We start from the raw sequence: 26,915 nt of genomic DNA on the forward strand, positions 1-26,915 counted from the left end.
GTATAATGAATACATTTTTTTCGTGTTTGCCTAAAAGATATCATTCTGCTAGCGTGGCGTTTTCTACCTACTGAAGAGATCAGGAGCACAGGGTTGGTATCCAAAACACCATTCCTTTACGTAACCTGAAAATTGGATAAGCATTAATCCTGTTGCAGGTTAGCCCATTCACTCAGTTCATAGGAAGTGTGGGACTGCAGGGTGGAGCCGTCCTGAGAATGAATAGCGAGTTGGGAGAAGTTTGAATTGTAACACATACTGCATTCTCAGAAATGATTGATGAAGAGATTGCCTTCTCCCTATCTTATTTTGTGTCTTGCAATTTTAACCCCCCCACTCATACGGTAAAGTGAGGTATGGAAATGTTAATAGTTTTAAAAATTTAAAGTCGAGAGCAAGTTTAACTTGTGTGGCTTATTATTTAACTTCAGTTTTTGTACAATATAACAAAAGCTTCCCAAATTAATGTAAAGTGCCATTTATTTACAATTTTTTTTTGAGTTAAAAATATGCACCGACAGAACGCTTAAAGTGAAAGCGTGTCAGCTCCATCAAACCTGGGTAGTTCCTATCAAAAGCAGTCCACTGAGAAACAAAGTCCGCACTGGTCTTCAAAAATGAGAAAGTCTCTTTCCTTGGTTCACATACTTCAGACAAAATGGTACATTTGCTTCTAATTCACACAAAACAATTGCCACTTCAGTTTTAATAACTTGTTGCAACAGATGATTAAATTATACATTCAGTCCACATCATTTGCTTCGCAAAATCTTTTAAGAAAAAAAGCTTAAAAACGATCAGTATAGTACTCGTGCTACTGGTAATTCTTTTTGTAATAAGCCAAATCTATTTTACACATTACAAAGTGACACTTCTTTTAAAAGAGCTAACCACAACCAGTAGCACAAGATGCCCACAGGCTTCACAAAAGGGAACAAGTGCATCAGACACAACATTATAAACCTGATAGTGACATACACCAATATGCACCAGTGCCTTAACAATAACAGCTTACAGGTATTTTATTTATTTAAAGGCATAGGCATGTACAATCCATAGACAACTATACAGAAGCACAACACAAACAACTGAGATCCCAGCACAAAACTCAACTCCATTATTCTAATCACAGTGCGTTTCTTTTACCTTCCATGCCTCAGTAGATTAAACTTGTTTCACACCTATTACTTAAATTAAGTTCATTTTTCCCCCAGGCACTTTAAAACAGATTCACATTCCCCTATAGAAGTACATTTAGGGTGCAGTTTGCCTCAGAAACACTTGGATCGCTGTATAGTTCAGTCACAAAATGGTTAAGCAAGCCAGAAACAAAAAAACACCTTTGAATCTACACAAATAATTATGTGAGTAGTCCTTCTTTGAAGTGTGTAAAACAAGATTGTAAGAACTTAGCTTTTTTTGTTTCACAACTGAATCCATTCAGCCCATGTGCCAACTGGAATCTTAACATTACTTTTCATGATTCTGAAAGAGATGTGTTCTAATCTTCCGGTGGAATTAAAGAATGAGACTGTGCGTGCACCATTTCCAGTGGAAAGTGCAGTTCCTTAGACATAATGGCCCACAAAACAAATGGGATTGGGAATCATATCATTTTCATCGTTCAGAACAATTCTCAATCTATACAATCCTTGAACAGTGTTCACTAGTTGCCCTTTCTTCTTGTAAATGGTGATAATCATGTGCATTGCTTTAATTGGTAGTCTGGCCCCTTGGAGTGCTTAGTGGTTGAAATGGGAGGCTTGGTTACTATGCGGCCGATTATACTCTACCCATAAAAATGTTAGTTCACAGGCCACTGGGTTTACAGCGATCATGAAGAACATCCTTGAACCAAACTGAGCACCACAAGTGCACAACTCTTAAGCAGCACTAAATTGTGAAACATATACTTTACAAATGAACAATATTTTGTGTCATTCAGGAAATTTCAGCTGAATACAGTACATAAAACCATAAAAAGAATTTACCCTAGTAAGCCTGATAACCAGCAGACAGGTTACTCTGCCAGGGACTGAAACAAATGCTGCAAGATAAGGGGAACGTCACAGTATGTTGTACGCATTTTACCCGCAATGGTAACAGAATATTTGGAAAGCCAGTGCTTGAAAAGATCAAACCCCTATTCTTCGGAAACAAGCTCTTCCCCAGCTTACAAACCATGTCTAGCAGTGAAGAAGCAAAATAAAAGCATTTTAAAAAGTGAACTAAAGAGTAGACTTAAGAACAGAAACAAAGGTAAAACCTTTTTTTTTTGTTTTTGTACAAAAACTTTGAAGCCATTACAATTTACAACTCAAGAGAGAGGGGTTGGGTTGAAAAAGAAAACAGTGTCTTCCTTTAGCTGATTTTTAAAATCTCAATTCCCCAAAAAATGCTAAAGCTCAACGTGGATAAATTGGTCAGGAGGACAGAGTTCAGCTTAAAGACTGAGGAGAGTACCAAGCTGCTGTGACTGTTCTTACAATTTAAAACCTTTTGGAATATTTTTCAACCTATCTCATCATTTTAGCACTATTAAATCTACTCCAGCTCTTTGATACAAGTGCTTTGAAAGGGCTTGCACTGTCTACTTAAACACCATGTTTATGCCATGTCAGATTTTTGTTGAAAATGACCAAAGCTCTGATTCTAAACGCAGCACAACATCTCTCAGCCACCTCAGAATTGTCACTGGGAACTGAATTTGTCCATTAACCAAAACTAATTTTAACTTCTGCAATATTACTGGTAACTTTGGAAGAATTTAGCAAAAACACTGAATATTACAACAATGAAATATGCAGATTGACTTTAACACTTCCAACTTATAAGGAATAAAAGGAAGTCTTTCTGAAGTCCATTTCTGAAAGAAACCAGTGACAGCAAGGCGACTGGTATTCCTACTCACTCAACCCCATTACCAAGATATACCTGTAATCCCAAGGGCTGGTACTCCTACTCACTCGATCTCCTACCAGGAAATACCTATAAATTCCCAGGTGTCTACAATGGAAGTAAAGTTTAGGGAAGAATGAATGCCCATAGCGGATCATTTGTCAGTGTAGCATTTTGACAAGATGTTTAAATGAGGTCGCAAAACACTACAAATATCTGGTGACTTTTCACTCTGGTGAACTGCCACTTACCTGGGCAGTTAAATACCTTAAACTTCCTCCAGAATCATCACAATCACTCCATTTGGCTCAAACCACAAAGAATCCTTATTGGACATGTAAAAAATGCATAGTTAAAGTAACATTTTCTACAAAGTTAGCATGCATATTTTCACTGAACAAAGTCATCTATGGTCAATCATGCATTTGAGAAATTTTCTCCATTAACAACAGATTTGTAGGTCATTTAAAAAAAAACATACACAAGGGCCTATTATCACAAACTTCCACTACTCTCAATGGTGTCTTTGGAAGAGATGCGAGAAAAATATACAACGGGGAATTACATTACTTTCCTGCTTGATCACTGGCTGAATGCTACGCTTAAGTATTGCACCATGAGGAGAATCAACAAGCACAACTGAAATTTTACTTAATTCAGTATCAGAACACTTGGAATAAATCTGATTTATGTGCTAACCTGGAGTGGCAACCTAGCTATTACTTATAGCCGTACTCTGAACAAATTTTGAATGTGCGACTTCAATTTGCATCCCTTTACGAAAATTAAACAATTTCATATGGCACTACTCTGGTAAGCATATAAAAAAACACCCAACATTGATATTTAAATAGGAAAGCAAATCATCTGATTCTGTCCTGTGAAACATCTGTCAGTGGCAGGAGATGTAACATAGGATTTGTGAAGTTAGCTGCTGTACTTTGACAACTAGCAGAACTCACTGGCAGAGAATATCTTTGTGTCTTGAATGATAGGCTTCCAGCAGGTTACTGCCAAGTGTAAATCACCACCACCTTTAATGTCATTGGTGTTGATATTAAAAGGAAGGAAACCACCCGACCCAAATCAGGAATTAACCAGCTAAAGAAAGACAATGCTTTTTAAAAAAAACTGCCAATACTGCCTAGATGTAAAATTCCTCACTTAGTTTCTGAATGCAACAAGAGGCCTGATTGATGTCACAGTCACGACAGCACTGGTTGATAGACATCAGCAGAGGTGGACAGGAGCTGTGCGGGGGTGGGGGGGTGGTGGAGAAAACAGGGATACCAGTCGTTCTTCACACAGTGGTGCGTGTTGGAGTGCTGGGCTGGTTCAGCCCCATAATTTTACACAACCAGCCAGCGAAATCCACCTCCTCTACTTCAGACCGCTTAATGAATGTGTGGCTCTGCGAAAGATCGAGAAACAAGTGTCAACATTTTACGAGAACACAGTTGGATACCCGAGCTTCTAAGCAAGTACTTCAAATTGTGTTATCTGCAAACAAACAGATGAGAGGAATGAAAAACATATTCATCCTAACTAGCTCACCCAGATTACAGAAATAAAACTACAAGGCACAATAGGAGATATATTAACTTTCATTGGAATACATTCCACAATGACAACTTTACTTTTTGCAAAACCCTGCAAACATATAGGTTGTCCAGTTTCACCCAAGAATTGATTCTTGCTGCAACAGTACAATGAGTCAAAAACACAGTGTTTTACATTGATGCATTTGATATTATCTGACTGCAAAGGAGTCATTAGCTGGAGGTTATATAAACTTGGATAAAAAGGTAATCCCTTATGTAATGCATGACGTTCAACAACAAACACACAGATTCTGACAAATGCATTTTAACATTTTCAATGGGCTGGATTTTAAAGGGTCTCCGATGCTAGCAGCGATGGGGGTGGGGGGGGTGTGGGCATGAAGATCGCAACGGATTAGGCCTGCCACCAACCCTGACACCAGCAGGCCCCATCCTGATCTCAACGGAGACGGATAGGCCTCCTGGTGGCCCTACCACCGCTTGGCGACGGGACCACGATTTCCATATTTAAATAAGTTTACCTACCTAAGTTGAAGGTCCCGTCGCCTCCTTATTGGCCGCACCGATCGACATTCGGGCAGCCAACAATGCCGCGCCTTCGAATCCCCATTCGGGGAAACGAGGCGCAACTCCTGTGGGGAGGAGTTACCTTTCTCAGTGCGGGGAGGTGGGGGGAGGAGTGGGATCAAACTCCTCGGATTGGTTGGGGGGGCAGAGACGGATGGCGGGAAGGGGTTGAGGGTTAAAGTTTAAGAACTTTGGGGGGGGGGGGGGGAGTGGAAAGTGACTTCGTCAAGGTAAATATTTTGGGGGGTGAGCGGGCAATGATTTTAATGTAAGGCTATTGGAAGGGGTGTGACAGGGGATGGAAAACATTTTTCATTAACTTTTATTAATGTGTAATGTAATGTTGCTTTAAAAATTTAAATGGTCAGTTAGGGCTCTAAAGCCCCTGAAAAATGGCGCCGCCCCGGCCATGCAAATGAGTTGTCGCGTTTGGAATCACGGTGGCTCTGTGACCTGCGCCTCGTGTCTGCGGTCCGCCATGTTTTTTGCTCGCCGCCTATTTTGACGGCGGGCTTTCAAAATGTAGCCCAATGTATTTCGTTCTGCCAATGCCAATTCCAAGTTTTTTGAATGTTCATGTTCTAAATGCCTCAAATGGGAACAATTACACTTCAAATAATGGATACTTTTAATTCCCATGCAAGTGTGTAAATATGTTTTCTTTTAAAAAGAAGCAAGCTGTGAATATTAGGCCCTGGCATTTAGATGCTGAGAGGATGTTTCCCCTCTCGGGGGAATCCAGAACTGGGGGCACAGTTTCAGATTAAGGAGTCTCCCATTAAAGATAGGGATGAGGAGGAATTTCTTCTCTCAGAGGGTCATTAATCTTTGGAATTCTCCATCCCAGAGAGCAGTATAGAATCATAGAGAGATACAGCACTGAAACAGGCCCTTCGGCCCAGAGTCTGTGCTGACCAACAACCACCCATTTATACTAATCCTACATTAATCCCATATTCCCTTCCTTAAATTCTCCTACCATCTACCTACACTAGGGGCAATTTACGACGGCCAATTTACCGATCAACCTGCAAGTCTTTGGTTGTGGGAGGAAACCGGAGCACCCGGCAGAAACCCACGCGGTCACCAGGAGAACTTGCAGCAAACTCCACACAGGCTGGGTCATTGAATATATTCAAGGCAGGGTTATACAAATTTTTGATCTACAAGGGAGTCCAGGATCATGGAGGGCAGGCAGTAAAGTGGAGTTAAGACCACAATCAGATCAGTCCTATTTATGTTATTATGTTCATGATTTTCTTTGCTGCTATGCACTTACAGACCACATAACCAATATAATGGGGAAAGAAAAAGGCAGTGGGACCAGTTTTTGGATTATACTATTTAAGAGCTATTACAGAGGCAATGGGCTGAACAACACTGTCCTGCAATGTAAACGTTCAAAGGATTTAGTTTTGACTTCCATACTACCAGATTTATAAGTAAAACTAGCAAAACTGAAGTCAATGGGAATCAGTGGGAAATGTACCACTGGCTGGAGTCATACCTAGCACAAAGGAAGCTGGCTGCGGTTGCTGGAGGCCAAACATCTAAGCTCTAGGACATCACTGCAGGAGTTCCTCAGGCTCGTGTCCTGAGCCCAATCATCTTCAGTTGCTTCATCAATGACTTTCCCTCCACCATAAGGTCAGAAGTGGGGATATTCACTGATGATTGCACATTGTTCAGCACCAATTGCGACTCCTCGGGCTGGATTTTACCTTAGGCGGATGGGAATTCACCACCAACGTAAAAGTCTGCCTAGCCCAGGGATCTGTCCCGCATTTTATGGGTCCCCAGGCTTTACTTGTCCTGAGGTGGGACTTCCACCCGCTTGAGGGAGGAAGTCCCACCTCATTGAGCTGCTGGTCAATCAGCAGGCCAGCAGTCCCAGCAGCGTCACCGGGGGTGGTGGCCACTGCTGGGACTGCAGCCTAGCCGACCAGATGGAGCCAGGAGACAAGATAAGTTGGGCATGCCTCATCAGAGAGATCGGTCCTTCCCTGGTGTGGCTGGAGTGGCCGATTGGGGGGAAGGAGGGGGGCGTTTTGGATCCTGGGGGTGGGTTGGGAGCTGGGAGTGGCCCTTAATTGAGCACCCTGTGCCCGACTGCCACAGACCACCCACACCTCCCCGGCGCGCAGAAAGGCCAGCAGCTATCGCTGGGCGGCCTTTCATGTCCCCAGCACACCTGCTTGCCATGGATAAAATACCCGTGGAGACAGGCGAGGGCCCTTAAGTGGCAACTCAAGGGCCTTGACTGGCCTTGGGCGGGCGGGCATTCCCTCCCCCTCTGTAAAGTTGGCCAGAGGCGGCAGCGGGGTGGGTAGGCCTTCCGGAGCCGCCCGATCAATTTTACGCTGCCACCACGCCACCATCCGACCCGCTGGGACGGTGTAAAATTCAGCCCCTCAGATACTGAAGCAGCCTGTGTCTAGATGCAGCAAGATCTGGATAGCATTCAGGCTTGGGCTGATAAGGGGCAAATGACATTCATGTCACACAAGTGCCAGGCAATGACCATTTCCAACGAGAGAGAATTTAACCATCTGCCATATACATTCAATAGCATTACCATTGCTGAATCCCCCACTATCAACATCCTGGGTTGTTACCATTGACCAGAAACTTTACTGGACAAACCATATAAATTCTGTGGCTACAAGAGCAGGTCAGAGGTTGGAATCCTGCAGTAGCTAACTCACCTCCTGACATCCCAAAGCCTGTCCACCAACTACAAGGCACAAGTCAGGAGTGCGATAGAATACTCGCCACTTGCCTGGATGAGTGCAGCTCCATTAACACTCAAGATGCTCGACATCTAGGACAAAGCAACCCGCTTGATCGGCACCTCATCCAGCACCTTAAATATTTATCCCCTGCACCATCAGCGCACAGTGGCAGCAGTGTGTACCAAATCCACGATCCACTGAAACAACTCACCAAGCTACCTTCGACAGCACCTTACAAACCCACAACCTCTAGATAGAAGGGCAAGGGCAACAGATGCATGGGAACACCACCACCTGCAAGTTCCCCTCCAAGCTACACATCATCCTGACTTGAAACTATATCAGCGTTCTTTCACTGTTGTTGGATCAAATCCTGGAACTCCCTTCCTATTAGCACTGGGGATGGACTGCAGCGGTTCAAGGCAGCAGCTCACCACCACCTTCTCAAGGGCAATTAGGGATGGGCAATAAGTGCTCGTCTTGCCAGCGAAGCTCACATCCCATGAAAAGAATTAAAAAAAAAATGATCCCTGAAGGTGGCTGAACAGGTAGGTAAAATGGTCAAGAAGGCATACAGGATACTTGCCTTTATTAGCCGAGGCACAGAATATAAGAACAGAGAGGTTATTCTGGAACTGTATAAAACACAGGTTAGGCCACAGCTGGAGTCCAAGGTGCAGTTCTGGTCACCACACTATATGAAAGATGTGATTGCACTGGAGAGCGTACAGAAGAGATTTACAAGGATGTTGTCATAAAGGAAACACCCTCCCTAGACAAAGGTTTTAATTCTGCTGCACTTTGTTCTCTTTGTACAATTTAAACTCAGGACATGAGCCAGAGGTTCAAGCAATAGTATATCTCACCATATGTGTGTAAACATATGCTTTACTTCCTCAAACAAAATGCTGCTTATACTGTCACAATTCTAGCGAGGCTTCAACCAATGGATTAATTATAGCACGATCATGTAACCGAGGCTAATAATATCTCAATTGCAGTTACGATGAGATTAGATTGAAATTGCAATTTTTTTTGTAAATCTGACTTTAGTAAATGTGAAAACTTGTTATCAGATTATCTATTTATATCATCACAAGCACAGCCAATTCAAAGAAGAAACTATTATGACAATTCTCAACTCAAGTGGGATTGACTTACTGCATTACCTTGGTAACCACAGGCTTCACTACATTACTGTTAATGAAAACCCAAGATAGCTTGTTACATTGAGCAACGAACATGAATGTGCAGAATGCAATGCAAACTAAATGTGAAAACAAAAAACAGGGCAGGGAAGTCCCAGTTAAATTTAAGAAACCATTTGAGGATAAATTAAAAAGTATTACAGTTCAGTAATCTTTCATCGGTGGAGCTGCATTTTTCCTTACACAGATGTTCATTATATAATTTAAGAATTTAACACTCCGCCACCGACTGCTCAGAATTAGAATGACGCGTTGATTTTAACATGTGCCGATTAATTGGCCAAAACAAACATGAGACCCATCAAAGCAAAATGACCATCTGTCTGGTGACCAGGATCTCTATAAATTTGGATATCGGAGAAACATCCAATATGGAATCCAGGAGAAACTTTTTTTTAACCCAGAGAGTGGTTAGAATGTGGAATTTGTTCCCACAAGGATCAGTTGAAGTGAATAGCAGAGATACATTTAAGGGGAAACGAGGTAGGTACATGAGGGAGAAAGGAATTAAAGGATATGCTGATAGAGTTAGATGAAGTAGGGTGTGGAGCATAAACAGTGGCACAGACTAGTCGGGTTTCTGTGTTGTAAATTCTAAGATGCAAAACTCAAAATTCTGAAGATAAAAGAAGCTTGAATGGCATTTTAAACAGAATAAATAGGTTTGATTTTATTTTGTTTATTTATTTAGAGATACAGCATTGAAACAGGCCCTTCGGCCCACCGCGTCTGTGCCGACCATCAACCATCCATTTATACTAATCCTACATTAATCCCATTACCCTCTCACATCCCCACCTTCCCTCAATTCCCCTACCTATACTAGGGGCAATTTATAATGGCCAATTTACCCATCAACCTGCAAGTCTTTGGCTGTGGGAGGAAACCGGAGCACCCGGCGAAAACCCACGCGGTCACAGGGAGAACTTGCAAACTCCACACAGGCAGTACCCAGAATCGAACCCGGGTCGCTGGAGCTGTGAGGCTACGGTGCTAACCACTGCGCCGCCCCATAGGTTGGAAAGAATGCCACCACTCTACTTCGCAGAGTAGATGTAAATCACTAACTGAAGGCCGACGCTGAAGGATTTTCACTCACCATAAGTAGTTTCAAGTCTGCTCGGTCAGCTGGATTCTTGAATAAGCTGCAATTAAAAATTATAATTAGTAAAACTGCACAGTATTCTAGATTACAGTGAAAGATGCAAACCCAGACTCAGAGTGCTGAACATTGACTAGCTGTGTAGCTACACCACAATAAAAAATTCATTCCAAATATATTCACAGCCATCTTCTTTTGATGGAACTATTGTATGCAACTACAATAAAAAAAACTTACAAACTATATAAATGGTCTGGTGCATTCTTATGTACACAGAACATAACATTTAAAATTATGGCAAATTTTATATTTAAAAAGTACAATATCATAACACAAATTGTATTTAAACATCACAATGAAAATAATGCATGACCAAAAAATGGTCAAATGCTTCCCATGAAGATGGTTTTAAATCACCAATTTTACAATAAGCAATGTACAAACCAGAAAATTCCGACTAACTGCAGCGATCATCAACAAGTGCTAGTCACGACTGTACATTTTTTAAAAAACTCACCAAAAAAACCCAAATATAATTTAAGTTGGCATCAAACTTCCAAATGAAAATAAAGTCCTAAAATCCATCACAGAAACACACACACACACTTCTTCACTAATCTGACACTAAACAGTATCATGAGTAACAATAACTTGCACTTATATAGCACCTTTAAAAGTAATAAAACAACCCAAGGTGCTTCACAGAAACAATTATCAAACAGGGGGTGATTCATGCTGGAGCATAGTTTATGGACGATAACAGCTTGACTTTAACATACACAAGCGGCTATTCTTTATGCAAGCCTCGAAAACTACTGTTGGTGAACTTTTAGACATAGTCCAGTCTATCCTAATGACATTTGCACACCGAGAGGGTAACACAAATGGGCTCAGAACAAGAACACTGACTGATGGCAGCATCCCAATTCCCTACTCTTGAATTGCAATATTTATTAAGTTTTCAGGAAGTACAAGTGTGGACAGCAGCAGGCTCAGCTGCAACTCTCCAACAGCACTCACTGCCTGGGTTTATGCAAAGAAAAGCCACTTGGATTGGAACCCACGGATGCTGGTGGTCTTGAACCCAAGCAATGACTCCACATCTTCAAGATAGGGGGAGGGGAGTGGCCATCTTGCATTGTGGCCTGTATTTAGCTTCTGTTTAAGATACTGAAGATAACTGGAAGTTATTTATTTAGAGATACAGCACTGAAACAGGCCCTTCGGCCCACCGAGTCTGTGTGGACCAACAACCACCCATTTATACTAACCCTACAGTAATCCCATATTCCCTATCACCTACCTACACTAGGGGCAATTTATAATGGCCAATTTACCTATCAACCTACAAGTCTTTGGCATGTGGGAGGAAACCGGAGCACCCGGAGGAAACCCACGCAGACACAGGGAGAACTTGCAAACTCCACACAGGCAGTACCCAGAATTGAACCCGGGTCGCTGGAGCTGTGAGGCTGTGGTGCTAACCACTGCGCCACTGCTGACTGTTGTATAAGGACAGATAGAATAAGACCACTATTGCATTTTTCACTTCATCTAATCCAAAGGTAATACAGAAGCTAGCAAGTGCATATTTTAACACAGTCATTAGATTTTTGAAAACTTATATTATACACTCCCCAGCAGGAATAGGTGTTCGGTGTTGGGGATGCTGCTAATGATTTTATGGAGTTGTTCATAGAACTGGTCTTTAGCTTCAGGTGCGGAGCAGAGTGTTGGAGCATAGATGCTGAGTAGGTGTACTGGACCAGAGGTGGTGAGCAGTCGGATGGACAGTATGCGTTCCGAGCCATTTGAGGGAGGCTCTATCATGCTGAGCAAGGAGTTTCTGATGGCGAAGCCCACTCCATGCTGTCTTGGTTCTTCAGGATCCCTGCCCTGCCAGAAGAAGGTGTAGTCTTGCTCTGCTAGAGAGCCACTCGCGGGGAGGCGAGTCTCCTGAAGTGCTGCAATGTCCACATTGAATCTACTGAGCTCGTTGTTAATGATGGCGGTCTTCCGAGAATCGTTGATTTGTGTAAGGTCTTCCGACAGGCCAGGACACATAGTTCTGACGTTCCAGCTCGCAAAGCGAAGGGCTGGTACCTTCTTTCCTTTTTTCATGTTGTTTGGTGCGGTGTATCAGTCCACCTTTCGGGCAATGACCCCGAGCTCCAAGCACCCATTGAAGCAGGCAGACTGTGGCGGGACAGAACCTTATTGACCGGGGGCTGCCCGGTTTGAGGCGGGCGGTAGCTGTCCAGTGAGGTGCAATGACCTCTCCCACCGACAAAGGCAACCCGTGGCGCCCAGTTTCTACGGCAATTTATCTGGACTTATAACCCGTAACTGCTGCCTTCCGTGTTGTTTTAGTCGCTGTGAGGCAACTATGGAGTGACCTCTCCATGGCGCATGCCTGGGCAAATTTATGGAGGTTGAGAATTGCCCAGTCGTCAAAACCCCCCTCTCGGCCTTTCTGGTGGGGTCCAAAGGAGTGCAGGACACGACGTTTGGCACCAGTATGGCTACAGGAACTGCCGGAAACATGCCAAAGGTGACACATGACCGCCTACGGGGTTCCGCTCCGGATTTTCTGTTAGGGTTTACTCCCTTAGCCTTGGTCTCTCCCGAGACGCCCACAAGGCAGTGGAGTTGTTGGGGCCCCTACACAGGTGTAGGATGGTGCCGGTGGGAGGAGGGGATGCAAGGGGGAGGGGTAGAGGGAGGGGGTGGGGGGGGGTGCAGGGGAAGGGGGTGCGGGGTGAAGATGGTGCGAGGGGGGGGCGGGCTGGGACGGGGTTGTGAGGGGGTGAGCTGAGAGGGTGGAGCAGGGAAGGGGACGGGGGTGGGGGGGGGGTGGAAGGGGACGGGGGTGGGGGGGGGGGGTGGAAGGGGGGTAAAAGGGGGGGGAGGGGGGGTGGAATCTGGTGCAGGTAATAAGCCATTTCCTCAGTGCCCACCATCGACGTCCGGAAAGCTCATCCACGTCCTTCGGGAGGTGAAGCATCATTTGGCAGACTTAGAGGTGGTTACATTTGCTAAGGGTTTTTTTTTTGCAGTGGTTTAAATAAAAGCATGCAGCATTGCCGACAGTGCGCTGCAGATGCTCTCCGAGCCATCTCCCGCGGGCGCTTTGAAGTTGCGGCCGGGGGGGCCGTTCGTGGATGTTTTGGGTGTTCGGGGCACCTTTTCACAGGACTTCTCTCGGGTCCCGCAGCTCCTTCTTCACCTCAATGGACTTACCGCATGCCGTGGCTGCAGACACTCTGGACTGTGAAGACAGCAGGATCGGAGATTAAAGTATCGGCAGCTGTTCTCGTCAGTTTCATCCGGATCAATTTCATTGAGAAAAAAAAAACGGGCAGAGACTGCTTGAGTTGTGTACCTATCATAACCTCTGCATCACCAACTCGTTCTTTCACACTAAACCCTGTCACCAGGTTTCATGGAGGCACCCAAGATCACGTCGTTGGCACCAGCTAGACCTCATTGTCACAAGGCGAGCCGCCTTAAACAGTGTTCAAATCACACGCAGCTTCCACAGTGCGGACTGCGACACCGACCACTCCCTGGTGTGCAGCAAGGTTAGACTCAGACCAAAGAAGTTGCATCATTCCAAGCAGAAGGGCCATCCGCGCATCAACACGAGCAGAATTTCTCACCCACAGCTGTTACAAAAATTTCTGAATTCACTTGTAACAGCCCTTCAAAACACTCCCACAGGGGATGCTGAGACCAAGTGGGCCCACATCAGAGACGCCATCTATGAGTCAGCTTTGACCACCTACGGCAAAAGTGCGAAGAGAAATGCAGACTGGTTTCAATCTCATAATGAAGAGCTGGAACCTGTCATAGCCGCTAAGCGCATTGCACTTTTGAACTACAAGAAAGCCCCCAGCGTTTTAACATCCGCAGCACTTAAAGCAGCCAGAAGTACTGCACAAAGAACAGCTAGGCGTTGCGCAAACGACTACTGGCAACACCTATGCAGTCATATTCAGCTGGCCTCAGACACCGGAAACATCAGAGGAATGTATGATGGCATGAAGAGAGCTCTTGGGCCAACCATCAAGAAGATCACCCCCCTCAAATCTAAATCGGGGGACATAATCACTGACCAACGCAAACAGATGGACCGCTGGGTTGAGCACTACCTAGAACTGTACTCCAGGGAGAATGCTGTCACTGAGACTGCCCTCAATGCAGCCCAGCCTCTACCAGTCATGGATGAGCTGGACATACAGCCAACCAAATCGGAACTCAGTGATGCCATTGATTCCCTAGCCAGCGGAAAAGCCCCTGGGAAGGACAGCATTACCCCTGAAATAATCAAGAGTGCCAAGCCTGCTATACTCTCAGCACTACATGAACTGCTATGCCTGTGCTGGGACGAGGGAGCAGTACCCCAGGACATGCGCGATGCCAACATCATCACCCTCTATAAAAACAAAGGTGACCGCGGTGACTGCAACAACTACCGTGGAATCTCCCTGCTCAGCATAGTGGGGAAAGTCTTTGCTCGAGTCGCTCTGAACAGGCTCCAGAAGCTGGCCGAGCGCGTCTACCCTGAGGCACAGTGTGGCTTTCGTGCAGAGAGATCGACTATTGACATGCTGTTCTCCCTTCGTCAGATACAGGAGAAATGCCGTGAACAACAGATGCCCCTCTACATTGCTTTCATTGATCTCACCAAAGCCTTTGACCTCGTCAGCAGACGTGGTCTCTTCAGACTACTAGAAAAGATCGGATGTCCACCAAAGCTACTAAGTATCATCACCTCATTCCATGACAATATGAAAGGCACAATTCAACATGGTGGCTCCTCATCAGAGCCCTTTCCTATCCTGAGTGGTGTGAAACAGGGCTGTGTTCTCGCACCCACACTTTTTGGGATTTTCTTCTCCCTGCTGCTTTCACATGCGTTCAAATCCTCTGAAGAAGGAATTTTCCTCCACACAAGATCAGGGGGCAGGTTGTTCAACCTTGCCCGTCTAAGAGCGAAGTCCAAAGTACGGAAAGTCCTCATCAGAGAACTCCTCTTTGCTGACGATGCTGCTTTAACATCTCACACTGAAGAATGCCTGCAGAGTCTCATCGACAGGTTTGCGTCTGCCTGCAATGAATTTGGCCTAACCATCAGCCTCAAGAAAACGAACATCATGGGGCAGGATGTCAGAAATGCTCCATCCATCAATATTGGCGACCACGCTCTGGAAGTGGTTCAAGAGTTCACCTACCTAGGCTCAACTATCACCAGTAACCTGTCTCTAGATGCAGAAATCAACAAGCGCATGGGTAAGGCTTCCACTGCTATGTCCAGACTGGCCAAGAGAGTGTGGGAAAATGGCGCACTAACACGGAACACAAAAGTCCGAGTGTATCAGGCCTGTGTCCTCAGTACCTTGCTCTACGGCAGCGAGGCCTGGACAACGTATGCCAGCCAAGAGCGACGTCTCAATTCATTCCATCTTCGCTGCCTTCGGAGAATACTTGGCATCAGGTGGCAGGACTATATCTCCAACACAGAAGTCCTTGAAGCGGCCAACATCCCCAGCTTATACACACTACTGAGTCAGCGGCGCTTGAGATGGCTTGGCCATGTGAGCCGCATGGAAGATGGCAGGATCCCCAAAGACACATTGTACAGCGAGCTCGCCACTGGTATCAGACCCACCGGCCGTCCATGTCTCCGTTATAAAGACGTCTGCAAACGCAACATGAAATCGTGTGACATTGATCACAAGTCGTGGGAGTCAGTTGCCAGCATTCGCCAGAGCTGGCGGGCAGCCATAAAGACAGGGCTAAATTGTGGCGAGTCGAAGAGACTTAGTAGTTGGCAGGAAAAAAGACAGAGGCGCAAGGGGAGAGCCAACTGTGCAACAGCCCCAACAAACAAATTTCTCTGCAGCACCTGTGGAAGAGCCTGTCACTCCAGAATTGGCCTTTATAGCCACTCCAGGCGCTGCTTCACAAACCACTGACCACCTCCAGGCGCGTATCCATTGTCTCTCGAGATAAGGAGGCCCAAAAGAAAGAAAGAAGAAGAAAAGAAAGAATATTATACACTTTAAATTTAAGAGAATGTAGGTTACCAGGATTTTTGGGAATACGGGAGGTAAATAGCTATAATTCCTTAAAAAATATTCAGGATTTAAGTCCTTGAATCTGTCTATTCTACTTATTGTTTTTAGGGTGGGGAAGAGGAGCAGGAGGATGAGCCACAGCAGAAAACCAGATGGGAGTAGTTTATTATAGGCCACAGCCTGACTGCAAGGATTTCCTGGTCCAGATGAGAACTGTCATCTTCAATTTACCCACCAGTACACTTTTCTTTCCTCAGAGCATGCAGGGAGGGTCCTACAGTACAGAACATAGCACATGCAGAAAAACAATCACGCATTTAGCTGCATAAACTGATTGTACAGCAGAAAAAAAATACATTCGGCCTCTTCACAGGTTCTCAAAGGGCTTTCCACTTCCATTTCTCCCTTACCGTTTTACATTTTTCTTTTCAAATATTTATCTACTCCTCTTTTAAAAGTAGTCATGGTTGACTACTTTTTCTGGTAGGGAACTCTAACCTCTTCCTTCATTTTTTTGATAAATTTATGCCCTCTAGTTACTGAAGAAGGTAGTTATTCCTTATTCACCTCATCAAAATCCCATATAAATTTGAACATGTCGATCAAATTTCTGATGCTGTGCACATGGAGTGGGGAAGCACAGAGCAATCTGGGAACAAAGTGCTTTGTGAACTAAGTGCTAAGCTGGATTTTGGTGCAAGTGGGAAGTCAGTGCAGAATGGGAAGGAGGTGCTGCTTTTTATTCTTATTGCTGCACCTCCAATAGTTCTTTAATGTTCTTCTTTTGTCTTCAAGCTTGGAGACTGTAACTTATTACTTTAGCAAACTAGTTACTAATTTAGTAAAGTAATCAAACAAATAAGTTAGGTTAGACAGACATGGCAGGGAAGGTGGTGTGCCGTGACTGCATGTGGAATGCACTGCAGTTCTGGACAACCATATCTGCGGTAAGTGTCTGCAGCTTAAACAACTCAACTCAGAGTTGCCAAGCTGGACTCAGAGTTGCAGACATTGCTGGACATCAGGCAGGTGGAGAGTTATCTGGACACTTTGCTCCGGGAGGCAGTCACACCTCTTAGGTAAAGTAAAACTTCAGATTTGGTCAATGGTCAGGGACAGGAGGGTGTGACTGTAAGTCAGGCAGGTATGGGGAAGGATGTAGTGAAGGAACCTTAGCCCTCGACTTAGACCAATAGATACAAGATACTTACTGACTGTGTGAATGCAAACAAGGACTGCAGGGTGGATGAGCAAACTGACCATAGCACCATGGTGCAGGAAGCCATTCAAGCGGCGGGAGTGAAAAGGAATGTAGCAGTGATAGGGGACAGTATAGTTAGGGCATAGACACTGTTCTCTGCAGCCATGATGAGGAGTTCCGAACGTTGGGTTGCCTGTTTGGTGCCAGGATTAATGACGATCTTGGAATGGGAGCCGGAGGATCCAGTTGTCGTGGTCCACGTATGAGCAAGTTACATAGGTGGAACTAGGAATGACATTCTGCTGAGAGTTTGAGGAGATAGGGTCCAAATTATAACGCAGAACCTAAAAGGTGACCATCTCTGGATTGTTACCTGAGCCAAGTGCCAATTGGCATAGGGTAAAGCAGATTAGGGAATTAAACACATGGTTCAAACAGCAGTGTGGGAAGAAGGGGTTTTGATTGATGGGGCATGCACACCAGTACTTGGAAAAGAGGGAGCTGTTGGGACAGGCTCCACTTAAACTGGACTGCAACCCATGTCCTGGTGAAACGTATAACTAGGCCGAGGATAGGGCTTTAAACTAAAAAGGGTGGGGGTAGAGGGTTCAGGTGCAGGGACATTTTAGAAATCTGAAGAGAAAAGTTGAGACAATAGAACAGTGTAGTAATTTGGGTTAAGACAAGCAGAGTGTGACAGGAAGGGACAGAATGTTTAATGGTATTAGTGCATCAGTGAATAAGGTCCAAGCAAATACCAGTAGTAAAAGAAAAAAGCAAAGGCTCTTTATTGGAATGTGCAAAGCATTTGCAATAAGATAGATAAACTAGCAGCACAAACAGAGATAAATGGTTTAGAACTAATCGCCATTACAGAGACATCGTTACAAGGTGACCAAGGTTGAGAAATAAATATTCCAGACTGCACAACATTTCGAAAAGACAGATAGAATGGAAAAGGAGGAAGAGTAGCCCTGGTAGCAAAGGATGACTTAAGGACAGTAGTAAGATAGGATCTTGGCTCAGAAAATCAGGAAGTACAATCAGTATAGGTGAAGATTAGGGATAACAAGGGACAGAAAACACTGATGGGAGTAGTTTATGGGCCTCCTAACAACAGTTATAAAGTTACCGCATTAAGCATAACGATGTGGGACTTCAATTTTCATATAGACTGGACCAAATTGGTAAAGGTGGTCGAGAAGATGAGTTTGTAGAATGCTTTCATGACAGTTTCCTGTAAACGTTGAGGAATGAACTAGGGCAAAACTATTTTACATCTAGTATTGTGCAATGAGGCAGGATTAATTAGTAACCACATAGTAAAAGACCCACTGGGAAAAGTGATCACAATACAACTGAATTCCATATTAGCTTTGAAAGCGACATACTCCAGTCCCAAACAAGAAACTTAAACGAAGCCAATTCACAGGTATGAGGGGAGAGCTGGATATAGTTGATTGTATAAATGGACTAAAGGTATGGTGGTAAATAAACAGTGGGAAATATTTAAAGAAACAATTCAAAATGTTCAACAAAAATATATTCCATTAAAATCAAAAACTCAGCAAGATCCATTACTAAGGAAGTTAAGGATAGTACTAGATTAAAAGAGGGAGCTTACATTGTGGCAAAGAATAGTAGCAAGCCTGAAGATTGAGTGTTTCAGAAACCAGCAAAGGGCCACCAAAAAGTTGATAAAAAGGGAAAAAACAGAATGAGTGTAAACTAGCCAGGAATATAAAAATAGATTTCAAGAGCTTTTACAAGTATATAAAAAGCAGAGTTGCTGAAGTAAACACTGGGCCCCGAAAGGCAGAGACAGGAGAAATTATCATGGGAAATGAGGAAATGGCAGAGACATTGAATAAATATTTTGGGACTGTCCTCACAGTAGAAGACACAAATTACAGACCAAAAACAGAGGGTAAGCAGGAGGCTAATAAGACTGAGGATCTTAAAGTCATAATATCAGCAGAAAGGAAGTATTGGAGAAACTTAAGGGACTAAAATCCAACAAATCGCCAGGACTTGATGGCCTACAATCTTAGGGTTCTAAAAGAGGTAGCTGCAGGGATAGCGGATGCACTGGTTATGGTTTTCCAAAATTCCCTAGATTGTAGAACAGTCCAGTAGATTGGAAGTTAGCAAATATAACACCACTATTCAAGAAAGGAGGGAGAGAGAAAACAGGGAACTACAGGCCAGTTAACCTGACATCAGTTGTCAGGAAAATACTGGAATCTATTATTAAGGAAGTCTTAACAATGCACTTAGAAAATCACAGTATGATCAGACAAAGTCAACATGGTTTTACAAAAGGGAAATAGTGTTTGACAAATTTATTAGTGTTTTTCTGAGGATGTAACAGGAAGGGTAGATAAAGACGAAACAGTGGATGCAGTATTCTTGGATTTCCAAAAGGCATTCGATAAGGTGCTACACAGAAAGTTAATAGACAAGGTAAGGGCTCCTGGATTTTGGGGGCAATATATTAGCATTGATAGAGGATTGGTAAACAGACAGGAAGCAGAAAGTAGGGATAAAGGGGCATTTTCAAGTTGGCAGGCTGTGACTACTGAAATGCTTCAAGGATCAGTGCAGCGGCCTCAGCTATTTACAATCTATACATCTATATATGATATATATAAATACATTTTAAAAATATTAAAAAAATAAGGTGCATAAAGTGAGAGTGTTGGACAGTACTCGAGAAGGGAGTAGTACCATATTACCACTCCTTTAGCACCTTATTCCTCTTTTCCACTTCTATATTCTGGTGTCCACCCCCTGCCAATTTAGTATGTAAACACACAAAGCGTTGTGGATAAGGTTAGCAAGGTACAAGCACAAATAGCCGTGTGGGAATATGATGTAACGGCAATAAAAGAAATGTGGTTTAAAAATGATGAGGACAAGCTGCTAGTCCTCACCATTATACAATATACAAGGATACAAAGTGTTCAGAAAAAAATAGGGAAGGAAAAAAGGGAGGTGGGGTGGCAGTACTGATCGGGGAAGACTTTGTGTTGTTGGAAAGAGCAGATGTCCTTGCGGGGGCAATGACAGAATGTATTTGGTTAGAGTTGAGAAGCAAAAAAGGGATGATCACATTTCTTTTATCAGCCTCCAAATAGAAAAAGATCGAGGAGCAAATCTGCAGGGAAATCACAGTGACGTGCAAGACTATAGAGGGTGATACTGGGGGACTTTAATTACCCAAATATCGACCAGGACAGGACAGTACTGGAGTAAAGGATAAGGAGGGGGAGGAATTTCTGAAATACCTTCAGGAGAACTTCCTTGACCAGTACCTTCTCAGTCCAATTAGGAAAGAGGCATTGTTGGATCTGGTGCTCGGGAATGAGGTGATCCAAGTGGACCAAGTGTCTGTGGGAGAACATCTGGGGAAGTGTGATCATCGTATCATAAAGTTTAGACTAATAATGAGGAAAAGCAAGGAACAATCTAAAGTGGAATGCCTAAATTAGAAGGAGGCTAACTTCAATGAGATGAGAAAGGATCTAGCCAGGGTAAAATGGAACCAAAGTCTGACAGGAAAAACTGTATCAGAACAAATTATGATCTTTAAGGAGGAGATACTTCAGGTACAGGCTAGGTACAGTCCAACAAGGGCAAAAGGTAGGGGAGCCAAAGCCAGGGCTCCTTAGATGACAAGGGAGATGGAGAATATGATGAAACTAAAATAGATAGTGTTTGATGCATGTCAGGTGACTTCTTCAAGCAAGTACCAGGACAAGTATACTAAGTTCAGAGGGGAAATGAAGAGGAAAATAAGACAGGCAAAGAAACAATGAGAGACTGGAATGGCAGTCAACAAAAAAGGAACCCAAAATTCATCCACTGGCATGTAAATGGTAAGCGGGGATGAGAGGCAGGGTGGGATCTATTAGGGATGATGTGGGTGATATATGCTTAGAGGCGCAAGGTAAGGCTAGAATACTTAATGAGTACCTTGTATCTGTGTTTACAAAGGAAATGAATGCTGACAAAATAATTGGTAGAAGCAGAGATGGTAGACGTAATGGATGGAGTGAAAATTGAGAGGTAGGAGGTATTGGAAAGGCTGGTTCTGCTTAGAGTGGATAAGTCACCAGGGCCGGATGGCTTGCATCCAAGGTTGCTAAAGGAAATGAGGGTGGAAGATAGAGGAATGGCTTACTATAACCTTGCAGTCTTCACCAGATATGGGGGAGGTGCCAGACAATTGGAGTGTGCCAAATGTGACACCCTTATTCAAGAAAGGGTGTAAAGACAGTCCTAGTAACTACAGGCCAGTCAGTTTAACATCAGTGGTGGATAAGATTTTGCAGCAATAATCAGGGACAAAATGAACAGGCACTTGGAGAGGTCTGAGCTAATTAAGGATAGCCAACATGGATTTGTGCAAGGCAGATCGTGCTTGACTAGTCCAATTACATTTTTTGATGAAGTAACAGAGAAGGTTGATGAAGAGAATGCAATGGATGTTGTCAATTTGGATTTTAAGAAAACATTTTACAAAGAATCACATAAAAGACTGGTTAACAAAATTGAGGCTCGGACAATAGAAGGGTCAGTGTCAGCTTGGATAAAAGATTGGCTTAAGAATACAAAACAGCGAGTCATGGTAAATGGCTATTTTTCAGACAGTGGTGTTCACCAAGGGTCAGTATAGACCACGGCTTTGTCTATAAAGGACTTGGATATTGAAAGAGAGTGAGTAACATTTCAAAATTTGTAGATGATACCAAACTTGGAGGAATGGCAAACAGCGAGGAAGATACAAACTGTCTGCAATAGGACATAGACAAGCTAGCAGAATGGGAAGACAAGTGGCATATGGAATTTAATAGAGAGAAATGTGAGGTGATACATTTGGGAGAAGGGATGGGGGATACGTCATATAGACTTAATGGCACAGTTCTAAAAAGTGTGCAGTGATGGAGGGATCTGGCGGTGCATGTTCATCAGTCTTTGAAGATGGCAGGACATATTGACAGAGTACTCAGCAAAGCATATGGGACCTTGGGCTTCATAAGTAGAGGTATTGAGTACAAAAGCAGGGAAGTTATGTTGAACTTTTATAAAGATCTGTTTAGGCCACAACTAGTTTGCATCTAGTTTTGGTCACCACACTTTAGGATGGATGTGAGGATCCTTGAGAGGTTGTACAGGAGATTTACCAGAATGGGTCCAGGGAGAGGAATTTTAGCGAAGAGGTTAGGTTGGAGAAGCTGGGGTTGTTCTCCTTAGAGCAAAGGAGACAGCGGGGAGATTTGATAGAGGTATACAAGATTATGACAGGCTTAGATAAAGTAGACAAAGAAAAACTGTTCCCATTAGCTAATGGTACAAGGATCAGGGGACACAGATTTAAGGTTTTGGCCAAAGGTTGCAGGATGGAGGTGAGGAAGAACGAGTGGTAATGACCAGGAACTTGCTGCCTACAAGGGCCATGGAGGCAGAGACAATCAATGATTTCAAAAGGAAATTGGATGGATACTTGAAGGAAATAAATTTACAGGGCTATAGGGATAGAGCAGGGAGCGGGTGGTGGAACTGACTGGATTGGTCTATGGAGAGCTGGCATGGACTCAATATGCTGAATGGCCTCCTTCTGTGTCATAAAGGAGTCCATGAACCTTTTCAGAGGTCACTGTCATTGATTCCATCATGCCATCCATATGACCAGCCCTTCCTTGCCTGAATATAGAATACATTTCTTTATATCCATCATGATTTGAATGCCATGTTTCGTCCACAACTCCATAAAGTATCTTTTTTATACATATATGCTAAGGTTCCCGTTGGGCTTCTCTGCAGTTAACAGGCTAGCTTCCCCAAAGCAGTTAAGTACTGACAATTTCTCGTAGGGAATTCTGTGCCCTAACAACCCACTCGTTAAAAAGTTCTTCCCAAACCTCTAACTTCATTCTTTGATAAATTTATGCCCTCTTGTTACTGACTCACCACTGAAGACAGTTATTCCCTATCCAACTCATTAAACTCCTGTATAATTATGAACATCTCCATCAAATCTCCTACACTGAACACACGGAGAACATCTTGAATGTTATCACATGACTAACGTTTGGACTCTCAGGTTGGAGTTTTGATAAGCAAACTAGCGAACCTGGGTGCTAACACCTACAGCACAGATTCAGAAGGCACTTTGTGAAAATCCCACGTGCGAATGTGATTCACAAGGGAAGTATTTTGCATTGGGAGTTAATCCACTGGATGTTGAATAAGAAAGTTTAAGAGTTGACAGTAATTTGCCACATTGAAGAAATCACTGATCAGGTATATTCTCTTGAAGATGCTACTCGAATGAATTACGGCAATTAAACTATTCTCATGTAAAATGACCCAGATGGAGCTTCAGAGCTGGGCAGAAACCTCTTAAATCTTTAGAGATCATAGATATTAAATTAAATCCCTTTCATTCTTGGTTTCCTGGCACTTGGCATGGGCTTGCAAAAGAGTGCTGATCTCTGCTAGCAGCCTCAATACAAAGCTCTATAAATTAGAATATCCCTTAATATTGGAGAATCCTCCTGGAGTGATGTGGCTTGAGCACTTGATATGCTAATCCACATCTAAGAATTTAAAAATAGATAACAAGCCATCATGTCTCACATTTAGATTAAAAAAAAGTGTGAGAAAGGAAGAAAAAGTGCAGATACCTGTGTCCAGGTGATGTTGGGATAATAAGAATGAGATGGAGTCATCTGTGGTTAAGGGAGAGTAGTAAAGGTCTGACAACTACCTCAGGACATTGAGTATCCTTGTAGGACAGAGAGGTACCAGTGCGCTCCCACACAGCATATTGTGCAGTTACTTACCATTTATTTACAAACTCTTGAAAGTCCTGTGTAAATACACCAATGGGGAGTTTAGGAGGAGGCTGGAAGGAAAAGTAATAAAATGGTCAATAAACAGTACTGGAAATAGTTTTGAAACTAAAATAATAGCTTGGAAGTGACATGCTCCAATCACAGACAAGAATCTTAAACTTAAATAAAGTCAATTACGCAGGCATGAGTCAAGAACTGGCTAAGATAAATTGGGTAAACAGACTAAAAGATATGGCTGTAAATGAACAGTGGGAAACGATTAAAGTAACAATTCAAAATGTTCAACAAAAATACATTTCTTTGAAAAACAAAAACTCAGCCACATCCATGGCTCACTCAGGAAGTTAAGGATAGTATTAGATTAAAAGAAAAAGAGCGACAAGTCTGAAGATTGGAAGTGTTTCAGAAACCAGCAAAGGGCCACCAAAAAGTTGATAAAAAAGGAAAAAACAGAATGAGAGTAAACTAGCCAGTAACATAGAAAGTTTGTAAGAGCTTTTATAGGATATCAAAAGGAAGAGAGTAGCTAAAGTAAACACTGATCCCTTGGAAACAGAGACAGAAGAAATTATCATGGGGAATGAGGAAATGGCAGCGGCATTCAACAAATATTTTGGGTTGTCTTCACATTAGAAGACACAAGTTCCATATCAGAAATAGGCAGTAACCTAGGGACTAAAAAGTGAGGAAATTAAGGAAATTCAAATCAGCAGAGAAAAAAGTATTGGAAAAACTTAAGGGACTAAAATCTGACAAATCCCCACGACCAGATGGCCTACATCCTAGGGTTCTAAAAGAGATAGCTGCAGAGATAGTGGATGTGCTAGCTATGATTTTCCAAAATTCCTTGGATTCAAGAATGGTGCATCACATTGGAAGTTGGCAAATGTTACACTGCTTTTCAAGAAAGGAGGGAGAGAGAAAACAGGGAATTACAGGCCAGTTAGCCTGTCAGTCATTGGGAAAATGCTGGAATCTATTATTAAGGTAGTCTTAACAATGCACTTAGAAAAGCACAGTATGATTAGAACAAGTCAACAAGGTTTTAGTAAAGGGAAATCCTGTTTGACAAATTTATGAGAGTTTTTTGAGGATGTAACTAGGAGGGTAGATAAAGGGGAGTATCCTGGATTTCCAAAGGGCATTTGATAAGGTGCCATACAAAAGGTCAATTGGCAAGATAATGGGCTCATGGAGTTGGGGGTAATATATTAGCATGGATAGATGATTGGTTAACAGACAGGAAGCAACGAGTGGGCATAAATGGTGCATTTTCAAGTTGGCAGGCAGTAAATAGTGGAGTGCCACAAGGATCAGTGCTGGGGCCTCAGCTATTTACAATCTATGTTAATGTCTTAGATGAAGAGAGAGTAATGTATCAAAGTTTGCTGATGATACAAAGGTAGGTGGAAAGGTAAGCTGTGGAGAGTACACAGGCTGCAAAGAGATATTGACAGATTAACTGAGTGGGCAACAAGATTGCAGATGGAGTATAATGTAGGGAAGTGTGAGGTTATATACTTTGGTCATAAGAATGGAAAAGCAGAATACATTTTTTTAAAAAAAGGTGTGAAACTTGTAAGTGTCGATGTTCAAAGTAACTTGGGCGTGCTTGTACAAGGAATGCAGAAAGCTAACATGTAGGTACAACAAGCAATTAGGAATGCAAAAGGCATATTGCCCTTTACTGCAAGGGGATTGGAGTACAGAAATGAGGAAGTATTGCTACAATTGTACAGGGTTTTGGTGAGACCACATCTGGAATACTGTGTGCAGTTTGGTCTCCACATTTAAGAAAGGATATACTTGCATTGGAGGCAGTGCAGCGAAGGTTCACTAGATTAGTCCCCAGGATGAGGGGGTTGTCCTATGATGAGAGACTAAGTAAATTGGGCCAGTATTCTCTGCAATTTAGAAGAATGAGTGGTGATCTCATTGAAACACATAAGATTCTAAAGAGGCTAGGTAAGGTAGACACAGATTATTTCCGCTGGTCGGGGAATCTAAAACACGGGGGCACAGTCTCAGGATAACGGGCCAATCATTCAGGACTGAGGTGAGAAGAAATTACTTCACTCAAAGGGTTGTGAATCTTCGGAATTCTCTACCCCAGAGGGTTGTGGATGCTCTATTGTTGAATACTTTTAAGGCTGGGATAGACAGATTTTTGCTCTCGCAGGCAATCAAGGGATATGGCGAATGAGCATGAAAGTGGAGTTAAATCCTAAGATCATCCATAATAGCTTTGAATGGCAGAGCAGGCTCAATGGGCCACATGGTCTACTCCCGCTCCTATTTCTTGGGTTTTTTTTCCTCAGTAAACTGTGCTGCCAGTTGGCCATAAGTACTGCATTTTTGCACAACAGTTCATGTAAACATACTGGGTAGCTCCAATGCTCAGTACCAATTAAAGTCATGTTTTTAAGTGATCATGTTTCCTCCCAGACTCAATTATTTTTGGACAACCAGCACATGGATGGTGTAAACAGTAACATTTGCATCCCGGCTCAAAGTGATTTACTGCAATTCAACTTCCATTTGTAAACTAATGGTTACACAAAAACGTTTTAAAGTAAATAAATCTTAGCTGTAAGAATTTGTTCACTGGGTTATATGTTAAAATGCCAATATGAGGGTGAGTTATTAACTAAATGGTAAAAGTGGTTGCTATTCTTTGCATGTAGCTTGCACCATATTCCAAAGGA

At 43.1% G+C, this 26,915-nt stretch overlaps 1 protein-coding gene across 1 annotated transcript in view; it reads right to left on the reverse strand.

Moving 5' to 3' along the window:
• Positions 1 to 462: 462 nt before the first annotated feature.
• Positions 463 to 26,915, reverse strand: part of map2k2a (mitogen-activated protein kinase kinase 2a) — a 99,813-nt gene continuing 73,360 nt past the window's right edge. The window contains exons 9-11 of the mRNA XM_068016612.1: positions 24,199 to 24,260; positions 10,067 to 10,112; positions 463 to 4,309 (exon numbers count right to left, since the gene is read on the reverse strand). Of these exons, the coding sequence (XP_067872713.1) occupies positions 4,199 to 4,309; positions 10,067 to 10,112; positions 24,199 to 24,260 (219 nt within the window). The 3' untranslated portion in view covers positions 463 to 4,198. The remainder of the gene's footprint in view (positions 4,310 to 10,066; positions 10,113 to 24,198; positions 24,261 to 26,915) is intronic.

Source organism: Heterodontus francisci, chromosome 36 (assembly GCF_036365525.1).
Source record: "Heterodontus francisci isolate sHetFra1 chromosome 36, sHetFra1.hap1, whole genome shotgun sequence".
Lineage (NCBI taxonomy): Eukaryota > Metazoa > Chordata > Chondrichthyes > Heterodontiformes > Heterodontidae > Heterodontus > Heterodontus francisci.